Consider the following 18,223-nt stretch of genomic DNA (forward strand, 5'->3'; position numbering starts at 1 on the left):
CCATTATAATATTTAAGAGTGCATTTTATTTTAAAAATAATTACAACTATCATACAATTATAAATTTTGAATACAACAGTAAAACTGTCACTATTTCACTGATGAAAAAATTCACTGATTATTCTACTTTTCAATTTCTTTACTTATTTATTTATTTTTTGATGTTGGAGATTGAACCTGGGGCTTCATACATGCTAGCTCTACTACTAAGCTAAATTGCCCACCCTTAATTCAAAGTTGAAAAACATCAGTTAAAGTGAGTTAAAGAATAACTTTAGATAACACTAAATACTTTCCTTCCAACAAAATACATTTTCCCTTGATCTTAAAACCACATTAGAAATTAAAGCTTCTGAAGGTTAAATTAAAGGTTTAGCTCTTAGGAAATATATTAAATAAAAGAACCTGCAATTAATATCTGAACTCAGTGAAAAGAAAAAGTTTCTAACAAAAACACACATATAGAAAACAAACCAGAATCCAAGCATTATTAACAAAAGCAACAAAAATTGGTTAATGTATTTGAAGATTTTCTTTTTATCAAGATTCTATAAAAACTTTATCAGTAATTTTGTCATTGACTTATACTGTGCATCTACAGTTATAGGTCTTTTTAAGTTCACATACTGGGTTAATATTCTTTACTACTTTAAAATGCATTTTTTGTTTTAATTTCATTATTATATTAAATAGATATTTTATAAGCTGAATTATAAAAAACTAGATATAAAACATAGTTTACATACTAGCAAAAACATGCAATTTGAATATTCCACACCTTAATAATTCATGCAAATGGTGAAAGAGACAGTATATACTTTCATTACCTCTTTTGAGTCTAGAAAGCTACTTATTATTCTATAGTGGGTTCCAGTTATAAGTTAATACAATGCTGAAATATAAGAAATCACATGCCCACAATAAAAAGAAAATATTAAGTAACTCTTACATAGAAAAAAATAGTCAATTAAATAAATGAGGGTTAAAAGTATATATTGTCAACATGAAAAAATACTGGGGATATATATTAACAGGATGGACCTTTAGAGCAGCCATACTCATCTGTAATCAAGATTACTTTCATGTTAGAGAGCAGTTAAAAAAAAAAAAAAGAAGTTAAAAAAGCAATTTTAATTTTTAAGGTGCTACAACTGGTAATTTATGTACTTTCCCCTCCTCCCATGCCCCAATCTGTTTAAAAACTTGACATGCTTCTAAAGTTCACTTAATAATACCAAGAATATACTACAAAACACAAGAAAGAAAACAGTATTACTTTTTAAGCAATGGTTTAAAAATTTTCCTTTCTTACTTCTTACGTTCACCCTACAGGTGGTGATAAATAATGACTAGACCCAGATAACTCCTGGTGAGGCAGAGTAAGAAAGGAAATAAAGTTGGTTATGATTTAGCATTACTAAAAAAACATTATTTTAAATCCCATGTTAAAAAGACAATTACTAAACAAAATATCAAAATACAAGTTAATGTCCCAATTAACCAGATGAAAATTTACTTTTTTATATTGAAACTTTAGAAATTAATTTAATGTATACACTGAATATTCCTTATCCCAAATGCTTGTTTCAGATTTTAAGGTTATTTTTTTTTATTTTGAAATATTTGCATAGAAGTTACAAGCTGAGTATCCTTAATTTGAAAACCTGAAATCCAAAATGCTCCAGAGTCATAAAGTTTTTGATCATCACATTGGTACTGAAAAGTTTCTTTCATTTTTGGATCAGAGATGCTGAACCTGTAGAATGATTTTATTTTTTCAAGTACATAATTTGTCTTGGCTTTTCCTGATTTTAAAATATTAAACATCTGATTTTCAGTTTATAGAAGACACTGTTAAGGAAAAGGCTACCCAAAGAATGCGTAGTATTTCAGATAACAAAAGAACAAGTAATTTAAAACACTTACGGTAACTACTTTCACTATCGCTGGCATTAGAAGTTACATGCTCTGAAATTGCAGGACAATGAAAAAAATAAAGAAAACACAGTGTCATGAATATAAAAAACTGATAAAAGCAAATTATTAAAATAAAACATTAAAATAAAACATGATGACATTACAAAATGTTGAGATATAAAGTTTTAAAAAGTATTTTTGATTTTCTGAAGTTTAATTTTTTCCAAATAAACAAGAATCAGCAAGGGCAAATACCTGTAATTAAAGATAACACTATTTTTTAAACAACACTTTACAAACAAAATCTATATAATTAATAGCAAGTAGAATATGACCAAGAAAGTATATTTGGCATCACTGAATTTAGTTTATGAAACAGTTAAGGACCAGCAAAGGAGACAAATTATATTTGAATAAATAGCTGCCCATATTAATGAAGAAATGTCTTTGTAATTTAAAAATAGATTTTGTTTTTCAGTATAGCCTCTTTCTTGTTGCTGAAATGAAAATCTATATTTTTGAAATTATAAAAAGCATTTTAGACATCAAATTAAATGTCTCATAAAAAGTTAAAGGGAAGAGAATTCTACAGCTTGGGAATTACATTTTAAAATAGACCAGTATTTCTTAGAAACTCCACGTTAATAAAATTAACAGTAGATGCTTTGTAAAACATTGAAAAAAAATTCATTCGAAACAAAAATATCTATTAAAAAATTGCTTGATCTTTCCTCTTCAAAGTGTCCCCATTTCATAACTTCATTAAACAGGCACTCTTCTTATACATGTAAATGTAATCTTTCAATAAATATCTTCCTTCAATAAAGAAGAGACTAACTTTGTTTTTGGTACTAGAGATTGAACCCAGGGATATTATTAACACACATTAATAACACATTATTAACTCTATCTCTTTTTATTTTTTCTTTTAAGTCAGGGTTTTGTCAAGATGCTGAGGGTCTCACTAAATTTCCCAAGCTGGCCTTGAACTTTTAGATTCCTCAGCCAGCCTCCCTGAGTTGCTGGGATTACAGATGTGCAGCACTGTACCCACTCAAGACTAATAATTTTATTTATGTATGTGCTTTTTTGTATACTTTTACTTATAAAAGTATAAAAGAATTTTTAATGAAAGGTAAACCTAAATTGCTGTTAGGGAAAGAAAATAAAAATTTAAGGACAAGGAAAAAGTCGGAGGATAAATATTTGCTAGGCCATAACACCTACTACGTAGGCTTCTTAAAATCAAATAGCACTCTGGGCACATACAGAGAAATGGCAGATCCTTAAGATTTCAAGTTAAAACAACAACAACAACAACAACAACAACAACAACAAACAATTCTTGGTTTGAAAAAAAATGTTTTTGAATTGCTATCATAGTGAAAAGTAAGTCTATTATTCTAATTTACAAAAGACAAGTTGTAACTTTATCATGGTTACTGCAAGTAGAATTGACTAATATATGATAAACACACGTAAAATGGTGTTTATTTTTCAGCTAACATTTAAAAATTTATTTTCATGTTATTACAAAGACTTCAAAACAATTATTTAAAAGTGTACAATATTGGGTTGATTCAGTGATTGAGTGCTTGACTAGTATATGTGAGGCACTGGGTTCAAGCCTCAGTAACATATAAAAATAAATTAATAAAATAAAGGTATTGTATCTGTCTACAAAAAAAACCCTTTTAAAGGTCAAACCTTTTAAATATTAGATTACATTGGATTTATTATTATTTAGACATTTTAGTATGTCTTAAACTGTTTTATTTTTATAATTATCAACAATTATAAATGCTTTCATTTTATAACTTTTTACCTGTCCTGTCCGCTTCCCCCTCGCCCCTTTCTGGGGACTGAACCCAAGGGCACTAACCATTTAGCCACATCCCAGTGTTTTTTTTTTTTTTTTAAATTTTGAGACAGGGCCTCACTAAGTTGCTTAAGGACTCACTAAATTGCAGAGGTTGGTTTTGAACTCGCAATCCTCCTGTCTCAGTCTCCCAAGCCATGGGATTACAAGTGTGCGTAACTACACCTAGCTCTGTCCTATTTTCTTAAAATTCATTCCCAGAAGTAGGAATGTCACATTAAAAAAAGAAAAATCTTAAATTTACAAATTAGAGATTATAGACTATATAGTTTCTAATTTGTAAAAGAAAGAAAAATTAGTTATTGCAATGGAGTGGAGAGGGGGAAGTAAGAGTACTGAAGAAAAATTAATTGAGATAATAATTATGGAAGACAGGTAAATAAATACTTGTGGGGTTTATTTTTACTATTCTACCATTGAATGCATATGACATGTTATATAATAGAAATTTAAAGATACTATTATCTCTTATTCTATCTTTTTTATTTTGGATTCACCTACTCACCTGGAACTCTTTAAGATTGCCAAAAGCTATTCAATAATCAAAATCTGCAGGCTCTTTCAAATACTCTTTTATTTAGCTCCTTTATAATAAAACCTTGCTATTAAAAGTCTGGGCCTTGGATTACCATCATCATAATCATGGTGTGAGAATTTGTTAGAAAGGTAACATGATTTTTCGTCCTTGACAATTAAAAATAAATTTTGGGTTCGGGATTTAGTTCAGTGGAAGGGGGCTTTGCCTAGCAGCATGAATCCCTTGGTTCAATCCCAGGACTGCCAATACTAACAACAACAAAACAAACAAGCAAACAACAACAACAATAAAGAACCAGAAATAAAACAACAACATCAAAACTTCCTGAAGGCACTTTACCAAGGATTCGAATGGCCAAAAAAATATAGAAAAAAGTCGTTCAAATTTACTTTAAAAATTTACTATTAGGGAAATGCAAATTAAAATGACAAGGAATATTTCTACCATGTACCAGAATGGCTAAAATGAAACAAAATAAAACAAATAAACATGCTAAAAACATAGACAAGGATATGTAGCAAATGAAATATACTGGAGATAGGCAAATTGGTAAAAATACTTTGGAAAACTATCCATTAAGGACTGGTTCCAGGACCTGGGAGAGGACCAAAATCTGAGGACGCAAAAGTCACTTCTATAAAATAGTGCAGTGTTTACATGTAGTCTAGGCACACCCTCCCATATACTTTGTTTTTTGAGGGGTGCTGGGGCCTCTTGCAAAGTAGGCAAATGCTGTACCACTGAGTTACATCCTCAGCATTCTCCCATAAACTTTAAATTAATGTTTGGATTACTTAATACCTAATACACTGTAAATGCTATTTAATAAATAGTTGTTATACAGTATAATTTAGGGAATAATGAGAAAAAAATGTCTTTGTGTACACACATAACCATCACAGATCTACAATTACACAAGAAGATAGGAAGCAAATGATGCTCAAACAAGTACTAGAGAGACTGAAGATCTGTGAAATGGTAGGAGGCTTCAGAAGGTTATGCCCACATATCACCCCATTTGCATGGATTCAGTGTAATGTTTAGTAAACACAACAAATTCAAGTTTTGTGTTTTGCAAATTTATGGAACCCCCCTCAATATTTTCAGCCCATGACTGGGTGAATACACAGATGTGGAGCCCATGGATACAGAAGGCTAACTATACCTATTACAGCTGGACACATGCATATGATCCAGCAATTCTGTCCTTTCCTACGTATTTGTCTGAAAGAAAGGCAATATGTAGGGTCACCAAAAGCCACGCACAAGAATGTTTGAAACAACTATTTGAAATAACCCCCAACATTTTATTTGCATATCTGAGCATATGTACACTTTCATATTACTTTTTCATTTATATATTAAGCATTTCCCATGTCATTTTCAGAATGATTTTCAATGGTTACATAAAACTACAAAGTATGGATAATTTATACTTCATTAACCATTTCCCCACTAAGTCATTTTAGGATAGTTTCAATTTTATTTTTTTGCTGTTAATTCTAAATAATGATAAACATTCAAATATAATAAGTATTTATCTCCATTGCTCATTATGTCCTTAGGATAATTCCCTGAAGAGAATTTAGTGGGTCAAAAGATGCTTTTCCAGAAAGATTATACCTATGTTAAAGAGAAGCCATTTCATAGAACCATCTACTTATCACTGGAGTTTCCTTTATTCTGTTTATTGATTACTAGGAAACTTATTAAACATTTTTATATATGCTTATTTAATTTGCTGATCTTTTTTTTTTTTTTTTTGGGTACCAGGAATTGAGCCCAGGGGATCTTAACCACTGAGCCACATGCCCAACCCCGTCCCCCTCCTTTTTTTTTTTTTAACTGTCACTTTATTTCATATAAAAGTTACACTGAGAGGAGAGTAGAGTCAAGTATACTTGATGTGCACATCTGCCCGCTCACGGGGTGCAGCCACCTGGTAATGATTCTGACTGATGCTCAGGATATACACGGTAAGAACCTCCCGAAGAAGCCCAGCGCCATGTCCGGTCCAGACACAGATGTGACAGTCAATGTGCAAAACAATCTTTGCAGCTCAGTGTCCTGGGTCACCCCTGCTGCACTGTTCCTCTGGCTGTGACAGTTCACGCCTCTGCAGTGACTCAGTCCCATGATCTGCCACATGGTCAGGACCAGCTCAGCAGTCCCCTCTAGTTTGCCTCCACAGCAAGAGATGCCCAGGGGAGGACCCAACACCTTTTAAAATTATTTTTTATTTAGAGGTAGGGTTTCTCTAAGTTGCTTAGGGTCTCGTTAAATTGCTGAGGCTGTCTTTGAACTCATGATCATCCTGCTCAGCTTCCTGAGTGCTGGAATAACAGGTGTGCACCACCACTCCTAGCTTTGATTATCTTTTGAGCAATCTTGTTGCTATAGTTTGGATCTTCAGTTTCTCCAAAAGACCCACATTTTAAGGCTTGGTCCCAGTGTGACACTACTGGGAGGTGGTAGAAACTTTCAGATGTGGGGCTCCATGGAGGTTTCAGATCAATGGGGGAGGGTATGACTTTGAAGGAGACTACAGTGCTTCAGATCCTACTTTCTTTTTTTGCTTCTCAGTTATCATGTAGTTTAGCAGCTTGCTCCACCATGCACTCCCCACCATGATGTGCTGCTTTGCCACAGGCCCCAAAATAAGAAGGCCAATCTATAATGGACCAGAACCTCCAAAACCGTGAGCCCAAATAATCTTTTTCTAAGTTGATCAATCAAGTATTTGTTAAATTAATGGGAAAGCTAACGTGTTTGTATTATCTTCTGTCTAGTTTTCTAGTGGACAGTTAGGTCTGTTTCTTACTGATTCAAAATTTATAGTATAAGAATATCATCCCTTTAATATACATGATGCAAATATATTCACATTTTCATTTTTTAATTTATGATATTTAAAATAACCACAAACATTTCAAATCCTCGAACCAAGTTTCCACCTTTCTACTTAAGTATTTCTTCCTGACAGTTTGCTCTCCCTGAATACTATATCATCAATCCCAAGCAATACGACTACGCTTATATTTTATTTAAAACACAAATAAGTCTGATTTTGGCATCTAAGAGCTGTGCAGAATTTTGCTAAAATAGGTCTTTAGAATGAGAAGAAATGAAAGAGATATGTAACAGGAAAATTGTGTGCCTGAGAAGAGATTTTGAGGTGTCTGACAAAATGGGAAATTGTAAAAATGAAAAGATTGTCACAAATGCACCTTATATATCTTCTATTGGGCTAAATTTCCTATTTTGTCTCTGTTAAAGGAATCCTACACAGTTTTACTGCCTTGAGCTCCTTCAGAATTGCATCCTTAAAGCATAAAAGTAATACAGGTTTCTGTTTCTAGTTTTAAATTAAGATGGTGATTTAGCTATATTCTTGTGGACTTCTACTGTATGTGTTAGTCCTGCTAGTCAGAATCATGTAAGTAAAAGCAATTTCTCTCACTGTTTTTTCAATTGTCAAGACCGCAAATCAATAATTTATCAGTCTCTTGGATTCATATATATGAAAAGCATTCTATGGTATCACTTTTGTTTCTTAGCTCTTCAATTAAATATCTTATTTTTCATAGGTTGTGTGTATTTACATATGGATATACATTTTCCTTGATATTCAGTATTATTCTACATATTTTAAATAGGTTATTCTATGTCTCTGGAATAACTTACTCTGCAGATTCCTTAGGTGAGTTCTGTTCCAACAAGGTTTAATGACTACCTATATTAGGTTGAATGTATTTTCTTATTTTAAAATCTCACAGGATTTTGTTTAATTTTCTCCTGTATTCTTAACTATAAAATATAGATAACTAAGGCCATATGTAACATCTCATAATTCCTATGAGATGAAGCAATAACTATTATTCAAGTGACCTTAAGTTACTATCCAGAAAGTCAAACCTTTTCTAAGTCTGATAATTAGTTACCATTTTTCATATTGTTCTGCTTCCCAAATTCCAACCCTTAGTTAGAACCAGAGATATAATGTCAGGTTATAATTATAACAGTATCAATATGGGAACCAAGTTCTTCATTTAGTTCCTTTTCCTAGAAGTGTTCCACAGATCTCTGTTATCTCAATGATGGTAAAAATGGGTAAGTACATTTGCTGATTCATATCACTTCTAAAAATATATCAATCTCAAAATAATCTCAAAATAAATTCTATAGCATCTATAATCTGTGAAAATGATTTTCTAGTTTTGAAGATTGTTTCCCCCCCTTAAATGTAAGAGATTTAAAAAAGTGGATGCCACTATTAATAAAAAAAATCTATGGTCCTTACGAAATTTTAAAAAGGTACATGTAAAAATAACAAAGTATGCCTAATAGAAAAAATTATACATAAAATAAACTGTCTTCAACCTAATGCATATCTAAATCCTAAGGTTGAAATAAATGCCTACAGTTTAGATTAATATTACAATATAAAGTTACCATAAATCAGGAGAAAAAGTCTGTGAAACTGAATGTTTATTAATGTAATTTTAGAAAGCTCACAGAATTGGCTATATTCTTTTTTTAAAATGTGCATTTCTTTAGTTTTTGAAAATATACACAGGAGAAGCCATGTGTTTTACATAGGAATACACATATCACAAAGCGTTTCTTATAATTTTTCAAAACTCTTATTATATCAGTCTAAAATTTATAAATTAAATATACCAGAATTTTTTTAAGTTAAATGAAATCCCTGAAACTACTAGATATGCTCAACTTTTTCCAAAATCAAATGAACAGAGAATGAGTATGGTGTGTGTTAAGTTGGGTTTATTGCCTATAATCTATAAGATAAAACTTTATCGTGCCTTTGCAAACAGGATACATCTCTTAGAAAACAGATCAGAATCATCCATACATAGAGCTCTATATGATAGATTACAGTGCAACACTGGCTATATTCTTAATGACCAATGAATTACAAAAAAATAAGTTTTCAAAAAGCTTAATGATCCAAATGAAAAGAACTATTTAGAATAAAATTTAGCCTAAAGATTATTTATGATTCACTGTACCTAAAGTTACTGAGTAGTATATGGCAAATTTTCATAAAGAAGCAATTTGAGATCAACCAAATTTAAAATTTTGTCTGCAAAATTTATGAAAGTAAATTTTGCTTCAGTAGTTCATTTGAACATTTACTGAATTCCTTGTGTATAACAACTTCTGTGCCAAATTCTATATAAAGATTAAGTACTAGCTAGAAAATTTAGAATACTAAAACAACAAAACCCCCAAACAGATAAGATCTTGATTTAAAGGAAAACCAGAGGATAACATTTCTTGTAACTCTTCTCATTGCTTATAATCTCCTCAGAAAAGAGGTATATAATTTCCCTCCAAAATTGCTATTTGAACTTGTCTGCAATGCTTCTCTAATAATTAAAATCTACTGTTTTATAATTTTACATAGCAATGCTTTACTAATGCATAATCAAAGTGATTCTAACAACAACAACAACAACAACAAGGACACAAAACTCTAAGGGAGCATATTTCTATATTCTGATAATGAGAGCAGGTAGTACTATATTAAAAAAAAAAAACTAAAAAAGTCTATATATTAAAAACTCCCTAGCAAAAGTGACTGCCATAAAAATTACAAAAAGGAAAATATAATTGTGAGCAGGTAAATTTCAAATGACATGTAAAAAATGGAGTGTAAGAAAAACAAAAAGTATGTATTATAGAAATAAAAATCCCAAGTGTGTCATAAACATGAAAAGTCTAAAAGCAATCTAAATCACACACCTCCTTATGCCAGAAGGGCACTACCAGGAATCTCAAATTTATCTGAATAAGGTAGGTCTGTAGATGGAGGTTAAAAAATAACTTGGGAGTATTTTGATCACTTACTCAGGCCTTTTGATCCCATGTCGTCAGGGATCTCCTGTAGAGAGTAGTCCCCAGAGAGCAAGCAATAAAAAGATAATCAAAGAAAATAGTTGTCAGTAATACATAAAATTGGTGCTACAGTAAGAGACAGTTCCAAGACCATTACAGGTGCACATATGTTACAGAGCATTTTTATAGATTTCAGAAAGTTTGGAAATGAAATGAAATGTAATCTATAAAAGGATGGAAATTTTAGTTTAGAGACTGATTAAGGCCGAGGTGCAAAATTCAAGGACATTTCTTGCTATTCTTAAAATAAAATTTACATTGTCTGCACATAATGAAGAAAGGGGATAAAATGGAATGATTCCAGATGACCTAATATTTAAAGATTGGTGAGGCCATACTTAGAAATCAGGTATCTATGTTTTTCTTCCAAAACATTATTTGAATGTCTGTTTTTTAAAAATAAGAACTCTTATTTCAAATAATTCTATTTATTTTTTATATGTTTAAATTATAAACACATAATTCAAAAACACTGCTTAAGAGTTCCTAAGGTGCCAGAAAAGGTTAAGATTGGTATACAAATGAATTTATGCCTGTTAACATTTCCCCTGGTCAACACAATTAGTAACCTGCTGCAGCTCTTGAAACTGTCTCCATGGTAACAACCAACTGCAGGGCAGTAGGTCCCTCTACATTTATTCTCAGTTGACCACTGGATCCACATACTTACGGTCAGCATCACTTGTTTCCTGCTCACTCTGGTCCTTGTTCTTGTAGAAGGGAAATTTTCGGGAAAAGAGGTTCTTTTTACGCTTGTCATTGAATGACTGCTGAAGAAGAGAAGGAGGGGCAAAACAAAGGGATGTCTACTGTCTGTGTGTACAAAGGCCCAGCCTAGCAGCTCTGTGGAATCTGACTCCTGTGACCACAGTGTGCAGTTTGTATGAATTTTACTTAATTATATAAAAAATAAATTTCTAATTTTGTATAAACTCCTCTAACATTTTACAAATTAAAATATTAAAAAAAATTTTAAAGAGCACAATTCAGTTATACCTTACAATAAGGAATGCTACTTGACAAAAAAAAAAAAAAAAAAGGTAAAGAATAAATCAGATTACTTCAAGCTAATATTTGTTTACATGAATCCATAAGTTTCGAGAAAAATATCCAAGTATGGTGCTAGGTGCCCTATTATAAAATTTATTTTTAATGTTATTTTGTTGCTCAACTTTTTTTGCGTGTTAGGTTGTAATCTTCATTTTACTTTGGACCACAGTTTTTCCCTTATCCCTTCGTTTGTGGCTATACTAACAGAAAGGCTACCATTGAAAACAAGAAGTAAATGAAAAAATTGAGTAAGTTGCTAATGCTAAATACTTAAAAACACACAATCTCATTTTCTTTTTGGAGGAGGAAAAAGATAATTAAATGCTTATGGCATGAATTAGAAAATGGAAAGAAAACTAAAAGGTCCATCAGGCATACATACAGAGTCCAAAAGAAGATTTTTCACTGTTATCTTAGCCAAGGAAGAAGAGTCAAGACTCTTGGCCAACTTGAACATTGTAACAACTGATTTACTTGTTTTTAAGCTGCACTGCACTTATCTATTTTGAAAAGTATATATAAATAAATAAAATAGAACCACATTCAGTCCATTGGCACCATACTCTGCATAGAGAATAAAAAGGTTAGTGCCTGTCAAGGTCACAAAGAAAATTAAAGATTTTAATAGTCTATTAGATAATTGCTATGAGAGAACTGAGCAACTGATTTAATATTCTTCACTGCCCACAGAAGGATGATGAGGCTATTAAAGAGAAATGGCTTCTTTTGTAATTTCTCTGCAATAGGCATTCATGTTTAAAAGAAAAATGTCCTAACTTACCAGTGACAATATAATTTATTGTTATTATTATTATTTGAGAGTGGAGGGAATAATATAAAGGACATAATATTTTTTCACTTTTTTTTTTTTTTTTTTTTTTGGTGGTGCTAGGGATTGAACTCATGGTCTCACACATGCTAGTGTTCTATCATAAGGCTATACCTCCGGCTCCAAAAGGATACAAATTTTGTTCTCATTTTTCTTGAGTTTATTCATGTCATAAGATGCTACATTAGATTCCCCCTATTTGCAATTCTGCTTTTTGTGATTGGATAATTTCAGAAACAAATGGTTCTAAGTGTTAAATTGTACACTGATTTGAGCAGCATGATGAAATCTCATGCTACCCTGCTCTGCCCTGCCCAGGGTGTGTTCAGTATCTATCTTGGTTAGCAGATTCACTGTCTCGGTGTCATAGTGCTTGTGTTCAAGTAACCCTTATTTTATTTAATAATGGCCTCAAAGCACAAGAGTAGTTATGCTGGCAGTTTGATTACAATATAATGTTATAATTATTCTATTATTTTTACATATTTGTTGTTAATCTCCTACTGTGCCTAGTTTATAAATTAAACTTTACTCATAGGTATGAATCTATAGAAAAACCATAGTGGATATAGAGTTTGGTACAATCCATGGTTTTAGGCATCCACAAGGGAGTCTTGGAATATATTCTTCATGGACAAGGTGGGGAGACTACTGCACATAACTGTTTTAAAGTATATCAATGCCAGGCAATAGATTTTGGGCATTCCCTTTTTTTGAAGCATGTGATGCTGGCAATTAAAGTACTAAAGTTAGTTAAAGTAATTTTTAGCTTCAATTATAATGGGAGAATTTTGAAAAGAAACTTTACAACAACAAGGTTAAGCTTTCATTTTTACCTTTTCATATAATAAAATTCATGATTAATTCAATCATTAGCCAAGCAGACTACCTTAAATTTTCAATCTTAAAACTTTTTTTATTTTTATTTTTTAGTTGTTAATGTACATTTTAGGGCTGGGGATGTGGCTCAAGCGGTAGCGCGCTCGCCTGGCATGCGTGCGGCCCGGGTTCGATCCTCAGCACCACATACCAACAAAGATGTTGTGTCCCCCGAAAACTGAAAAATAAATAGTAAAAAAATTTAAAAAAAAATGTACATTTTATTTATTTATTTATATGTGGTGCTGAGAATTGAACCCAGTGCCTCACAACCCCAGCCCCTCAATCTTAAATTTTGAAGGCTCTGAGGAACTAGATTAAAAACTCTAAGCAGAGGTAAAAAATAATGAGAAAAACTACCATGGATAAATCTGGACTTATAACATTTTTATAAATGGTCAAGTAGCATCAACTGAATAAAAATTTTCCCTTGAAATTTTAGAAAGGAGAGAAGAAAATGTAAGTTTCAGTAGAGAACAATTTGTGTGTAAACTAAGGAAAATTCTAAGTCTTTTTATTCCAAAGAATCACTGTTTTTGAATTTAGTAATAACATTCATGATATCTAATGAAATTGAAAATGTTTTTAATAAAAGGTCATTTACTCCTCCTACTGCATATATAGTGGTCAGAGTCAGTTTCACAGTACACAACCAAAAGAAACATGAAGTTTAAAATGTTTTGATTTTTGATATCTTTGCAGTTAGCCAAAATGAGATATCAATAAGATATTGTAATATGATAGAAAGAGTGCTTGTTAGTTAAGAAATGTATTAAATGTGTTACATTTAATATCGTCCAGGTGAAGAATTTATTAAAAGTGAAAACAAAAATAGCATAAGCAAACAAGACAAAAATGTGTGAGGAAAACACAAAACTGAAGAGACAAACTACCTCCAGGTTTTCTATATTTTCAATAAAAATACTATGTTTAATTATTTGTTGTCACTGATGTTGTATTGCAAGAGTGCAATAAACATAAGAACTGAAAACATCATAAATTTATGATACATATATTAAGTATCTAAATATATAATTTCCATGTATATTTCAAAATAGCCAAATCCATTAAAAAGTGTTAAGGAGGCACTGAAATATTATTAATTCTGCAGTGAAAATAAAGTCCACAAATTACCATGTAAGGAAAGGAAAAGGAAGAAAAGGAATGGTATTACAGAAAGAAATGCAGTTCTGTATCAATGGCAAGCGTATTTTTACCCCACTCAGTATCATGCATATTTTTGGTGCTGTGTTAGAACACAGTGATTGTGTATCAAGTTGGTTACAGTCAACAAACAAGACTAAGATATAAATATATCGTTAATTTAGTATGAAAGAAAAGCTACAACATGCAATCTTTTTCAATTAAGTGTAGTGTACTAAATTATTTTTAAAGACATATATAAAACAAGCACAAAAAGCACTGTATTTATTTCACATCCTAAGCAGTTACTTGGGATTTTTTCCTCCTATAAAATTTTCCATTTTAAATACTGAAAATTGTGTTTTCTGAAAGGTACAAGTTACTTTTAAAGGAATTTATTTCTTTCAAAAAGCCTGAATATATTATTGAATTTACTCAGATTTAATTTTGTGGACCAAACACAATATTTCTTATATTTTAAAATTTTATGTTTGAGTGCTTAGTGATTGGTAACAGAGTTGTATAGAGGGTAAATTTATTTTGCTGTGTTAACTTTTCAAATATTATCAAATATTTATTTTAGAGTAAAAACAACAACAAAAAGACCCCTCCAACACATAAAACCAATTGCTATGAAAAGTATTTCAACACAACTTGTTCAGCTCTTTGTTCAGGCTTACTTTTAGAAGATTTCTTGCAGTGAGTTCAGGATAATCAGGAATTACGGTCAACGTAGTATAAGTGAAATTGGTACTTTTTCATCCACTGGCATCCAAAATTTTTATACTCAAGCACAGTATAAAAATGAAAAATACATACCTATATAAAAATATATATATCTAAAGATATGTAAATATGTATTTATATATCTTAAATATGTAAATATATTTACATATCTTTATATATGTAAAAATTGATGCATTTCTTTTCTATCTACAAAACATTTTTGACTCACTTTCATTATTCCCTCCAAATAAATATTCATGTTGATTCCAACATTTAAAACATGAATTCTATTGAGAAATTATTTCTACAATGATGGGGGTTCAGAGAACAAGAAGATTTTCATGAATTCACTTGCAAGAACTTATAAACTTCTTAACAGTTGTTATTTTGAAGGCACCTATAGTATAGAGGAGTCAATATTAAACTAGCTTTCACTATTAGTAGTGATAATATAATCCATTTCATTTATAAAAATAACCCTGATCAAAAGTATGATGCTAAGAATATATCAAATGGTAGTTTTGATTATTTGGAAATGTCTGTGAAACGGGTACTTTAATAAATGCTCACTATTATTATAAAGCACCTGGAAAGAGCTGCTTATAGTTAATTCTATGGTATAATCTTTCTTAACAATCTAGCTCAAATGATAATTATGAAAAAGTATACTGTCCTCATTTATTTTCAAAAATAAGAGATTTCATATACTCACCCCTTTATCTCCTCTTGTTTTAGAATTGAATTTTACTGTTTTTAAACGGGCTCTTTCTTTCTTCTCAACTCTGTCAAAGTACAGAAGATTATTTAGGTGCTAGGTACTGAATTTAGGGCCTTAAGCAGGCTCTATCATTGAGGTACATCCTGGCTCCCAGGGTTTTTTTTTTTTTTTTTTTTTTTGAGACAGGGTCTTCTCCATGTTGCCCAGGTTGGCTTGGAACTTACCATCCTCCTGCCTCCACCTTCCAAAGCAGCTGGCATTATAGGTATGCCCCATCACATTTAACTAGAATGTTATTATTTTTTTAAGTAAACCAAATGTATCTAGGAATCTTACTAGAAATCACAGATCTGATAGCTCTATAATGAATATTTTTATATGCTAAAATCTCTAGGAGTCATATAGGCTTACATACCAAAATTAATTAGAATTGCAGAAAAACGAAATATAGAGCTCATTTTTTTAAAAAAGAGAGTGAGAGAGGAGAGAAATAAGTTTTAATATTTATTTATTTATTTTTAGTTCTTGGTGGACACAACATCTTTGTTGGTATGTGGTGCTGAGGATCGAACCCGGGCCGCACGCATGCCAGGCGAGCGCGCTACCGCTTGAGCCACATCCCCTAGCCCAGAGCTCATTTAATAAAATACAACACATTTATGGAATACCAAAATAAAGTGTATATGTGTAAACTTACACATGCACTAAATTTCATAATTATATTTAAAATATTATGAGGCAACATTACTGAATGTAGCAATTTTTCAGGTTTTCTTTCTCCTTCTTTCCTTTCTTCCTTTTCTTTCTCTTATGATACAAGGGTGCTTTACCACTGAGCTACATCCTTGGCCATTTTTATTTTGGAATAGGGTCTTTTCGCTGCCCAGCTTGGCTTTGAACTTGTGATCCTTCTGTCTCAGCCTCCCATGACATTGGGATTACAGGATGTACCATTTGCCCAGCTGGTTTAGTCTTTTAAAGAAATATGTTATGTGCATGTATGATTATATCACAGTGAATCCCACTATTAAGTATAATTGTAATGTACCAATAAAAGATGAAAAAAATATTAGCGTAGGACACCAATGCTACAAATTAAGACTGAGAAAGCAAATGTGGCAAAACTTAACATTTGGTGTGTGGATGTTCACTGTACTATTCTTGCAATTTTTTGTACTTACTTTTCTGAAACTTAGAAAAATAAGCGAGAAACATAAAAATTAAGCTTAATTTCAGTGATGTATATGTGCATATATATAAAGTAGCTAGTTAAAGTGTAAAAAATAAGTTTTACAGTATTTTTTGAGGGATACAGAAGAACTGGTAACTCTCTTTATTCCTGTAAGGTGAAAATTTATTGTAAATTCTAACATCAATACAATCTTGCAAAGTTAGATTTTTAACATGCAATTATACTAGCATACTGCAGAAAAACCTACCCAAACAGCATATGAATAAATATATCTAGCTATATAGTTTTACCACAGGTAGAGCAGAGCCTTGGCATTCATAGACTTACAACTTATGTTCTTTACTATTCCAGAGCAATCTTGAGGGTCCATGACATGCAAAGTTTATAATATCTAAGTATTTGTTGAGGGCACAACAAAATTACCATTTAGTTGGTAAGCATTTACCATTCAAAATGGCTTTGTTTCTTAACTATTGTTTGTTCAGTAAATAGTTGAGTGACTTAAAAGGTGTTTATTTCTTTACTGAATTTAGCAATTTTCAGGTTTTCTTTCTCTGAAAGAAAGATTTCTTCCCCTGAAAGAAAGTCAAGAATTGAAGTAATTATAGTTCTTAGAAGTAAAGAAGTCTAAGTAGGAGATAATTCAATTTAAGGAAAAACAAGTTTAGAATATATTCATGAATGAAATAGCCTAGTTAGTTGTAGTTTCATACTATATTTTACGGGAGAAAAATTATATTCTGTAATGCTACTCATGAATTTGGGAACTGGTAGGGTCTCAAGATATATCTCTTACAGTAATTTTTAATTCTCTTTTCGTCAAACATTGGCTGCAGGTACATGGAGAGCCTTTGTGAGATATGAGGTTCCAAGGGATAAGAAAATTTTTAGGAACTCTGACCTTAACATTTAAGATATGAGGTTTCTACTAACTCAAGAATGTAGGGAGGAGGCATTTTTGAATTTTAAGCGGGATATATTCTATTTTGGGAAAAAGTTACATTAAGGGGCTGCATTGCTAAAAGAGAATTTGCCATCAAACATAAGATTGCACATAGATGGATCTTGCTAAGTATGAGGATCTACCCAATAAGTTATAAATCAACACTAAAACCACAATTATAAAATCTTTAATAATTAAATTAAAGATTAATTACTTTAAATTAAATACTTTAATAATACTATTCTTGGGCTAGGGATGAGTGTAGCTCAGTGATAGAGCACTTGTCTAGTATGCATGATGCCCAAAGTTTTATCCCCAGCACCACAAGAACAGATTAATACTACTTTTTTGTACAAAATATAGAAAGAGGTTTATAGATGGTTTATAAATAATTTGTATATTTACCAATTATAGTGATTCCAACAAAATATAAATTCAACTCAATAAGAAAAAGCATGCTCTTTAAAAAATATTTTGTTTTTGTTTTAGT

General features: G+C 31.3%; 1 protein-coding gene across 7 annotated transcripts in view; it reads right to left on the reverse strand.

Moving 5' to 3' along the window:
* Dlg1 (discs large MAGUK scaffold protein 1) overlaps positions 1 to 18,223 on the reverse strand; it is a 263,303-nt gene that overhangs the window by 24,475 nt on the left and 220,605 nt on the right. For 3 of the 7 annotated variants that reach the window (XM_026379198.2, XM_026379201.2, XM_026379197.2), the window contains 3 exons: positions 15,593 to 15,662; positions 10,924 to 11,023; positions 1,927 to 1,968 (listed from right to left, as the gene is read on the reverse strand). In XM_026379198.2, coding sequence (XP_026234983.1) covers positions 1,927 to 1,968; positions 10,924 to 11,023; positions 15,593 to 15,662 — 212 coding nt within the window. Of the gene's footprint in view, positions 1 to 1,926; positions 1,969 to 10,205; positions 10,240 to 10,923; positions 11,024 to 15,592; positions 15,663 to 18,223 lie in introns of all 7 variants that reach the window. The other 4 variants (XM_026379203.2, XM_026379200.2, XM_026379202.2 and 1 more) reach the window with 2 other exon arrangements.

The sequence above is a fragment of the Urocitellus parryii genome, chromosome 2 (genome assembly GCF_045843805.1).
Source record: "Urocitellus parryii isolate mUroPar1 chromosome 2, mUroPar1.hap1, whole genome shotgun sequence".
Classification (NCBI taxonomy): Eukaryota; Metazoa; Chordata; class Mammalia; order Rodentia; family Sciuridae; genus Urocitellus; species Urocitellus parryii.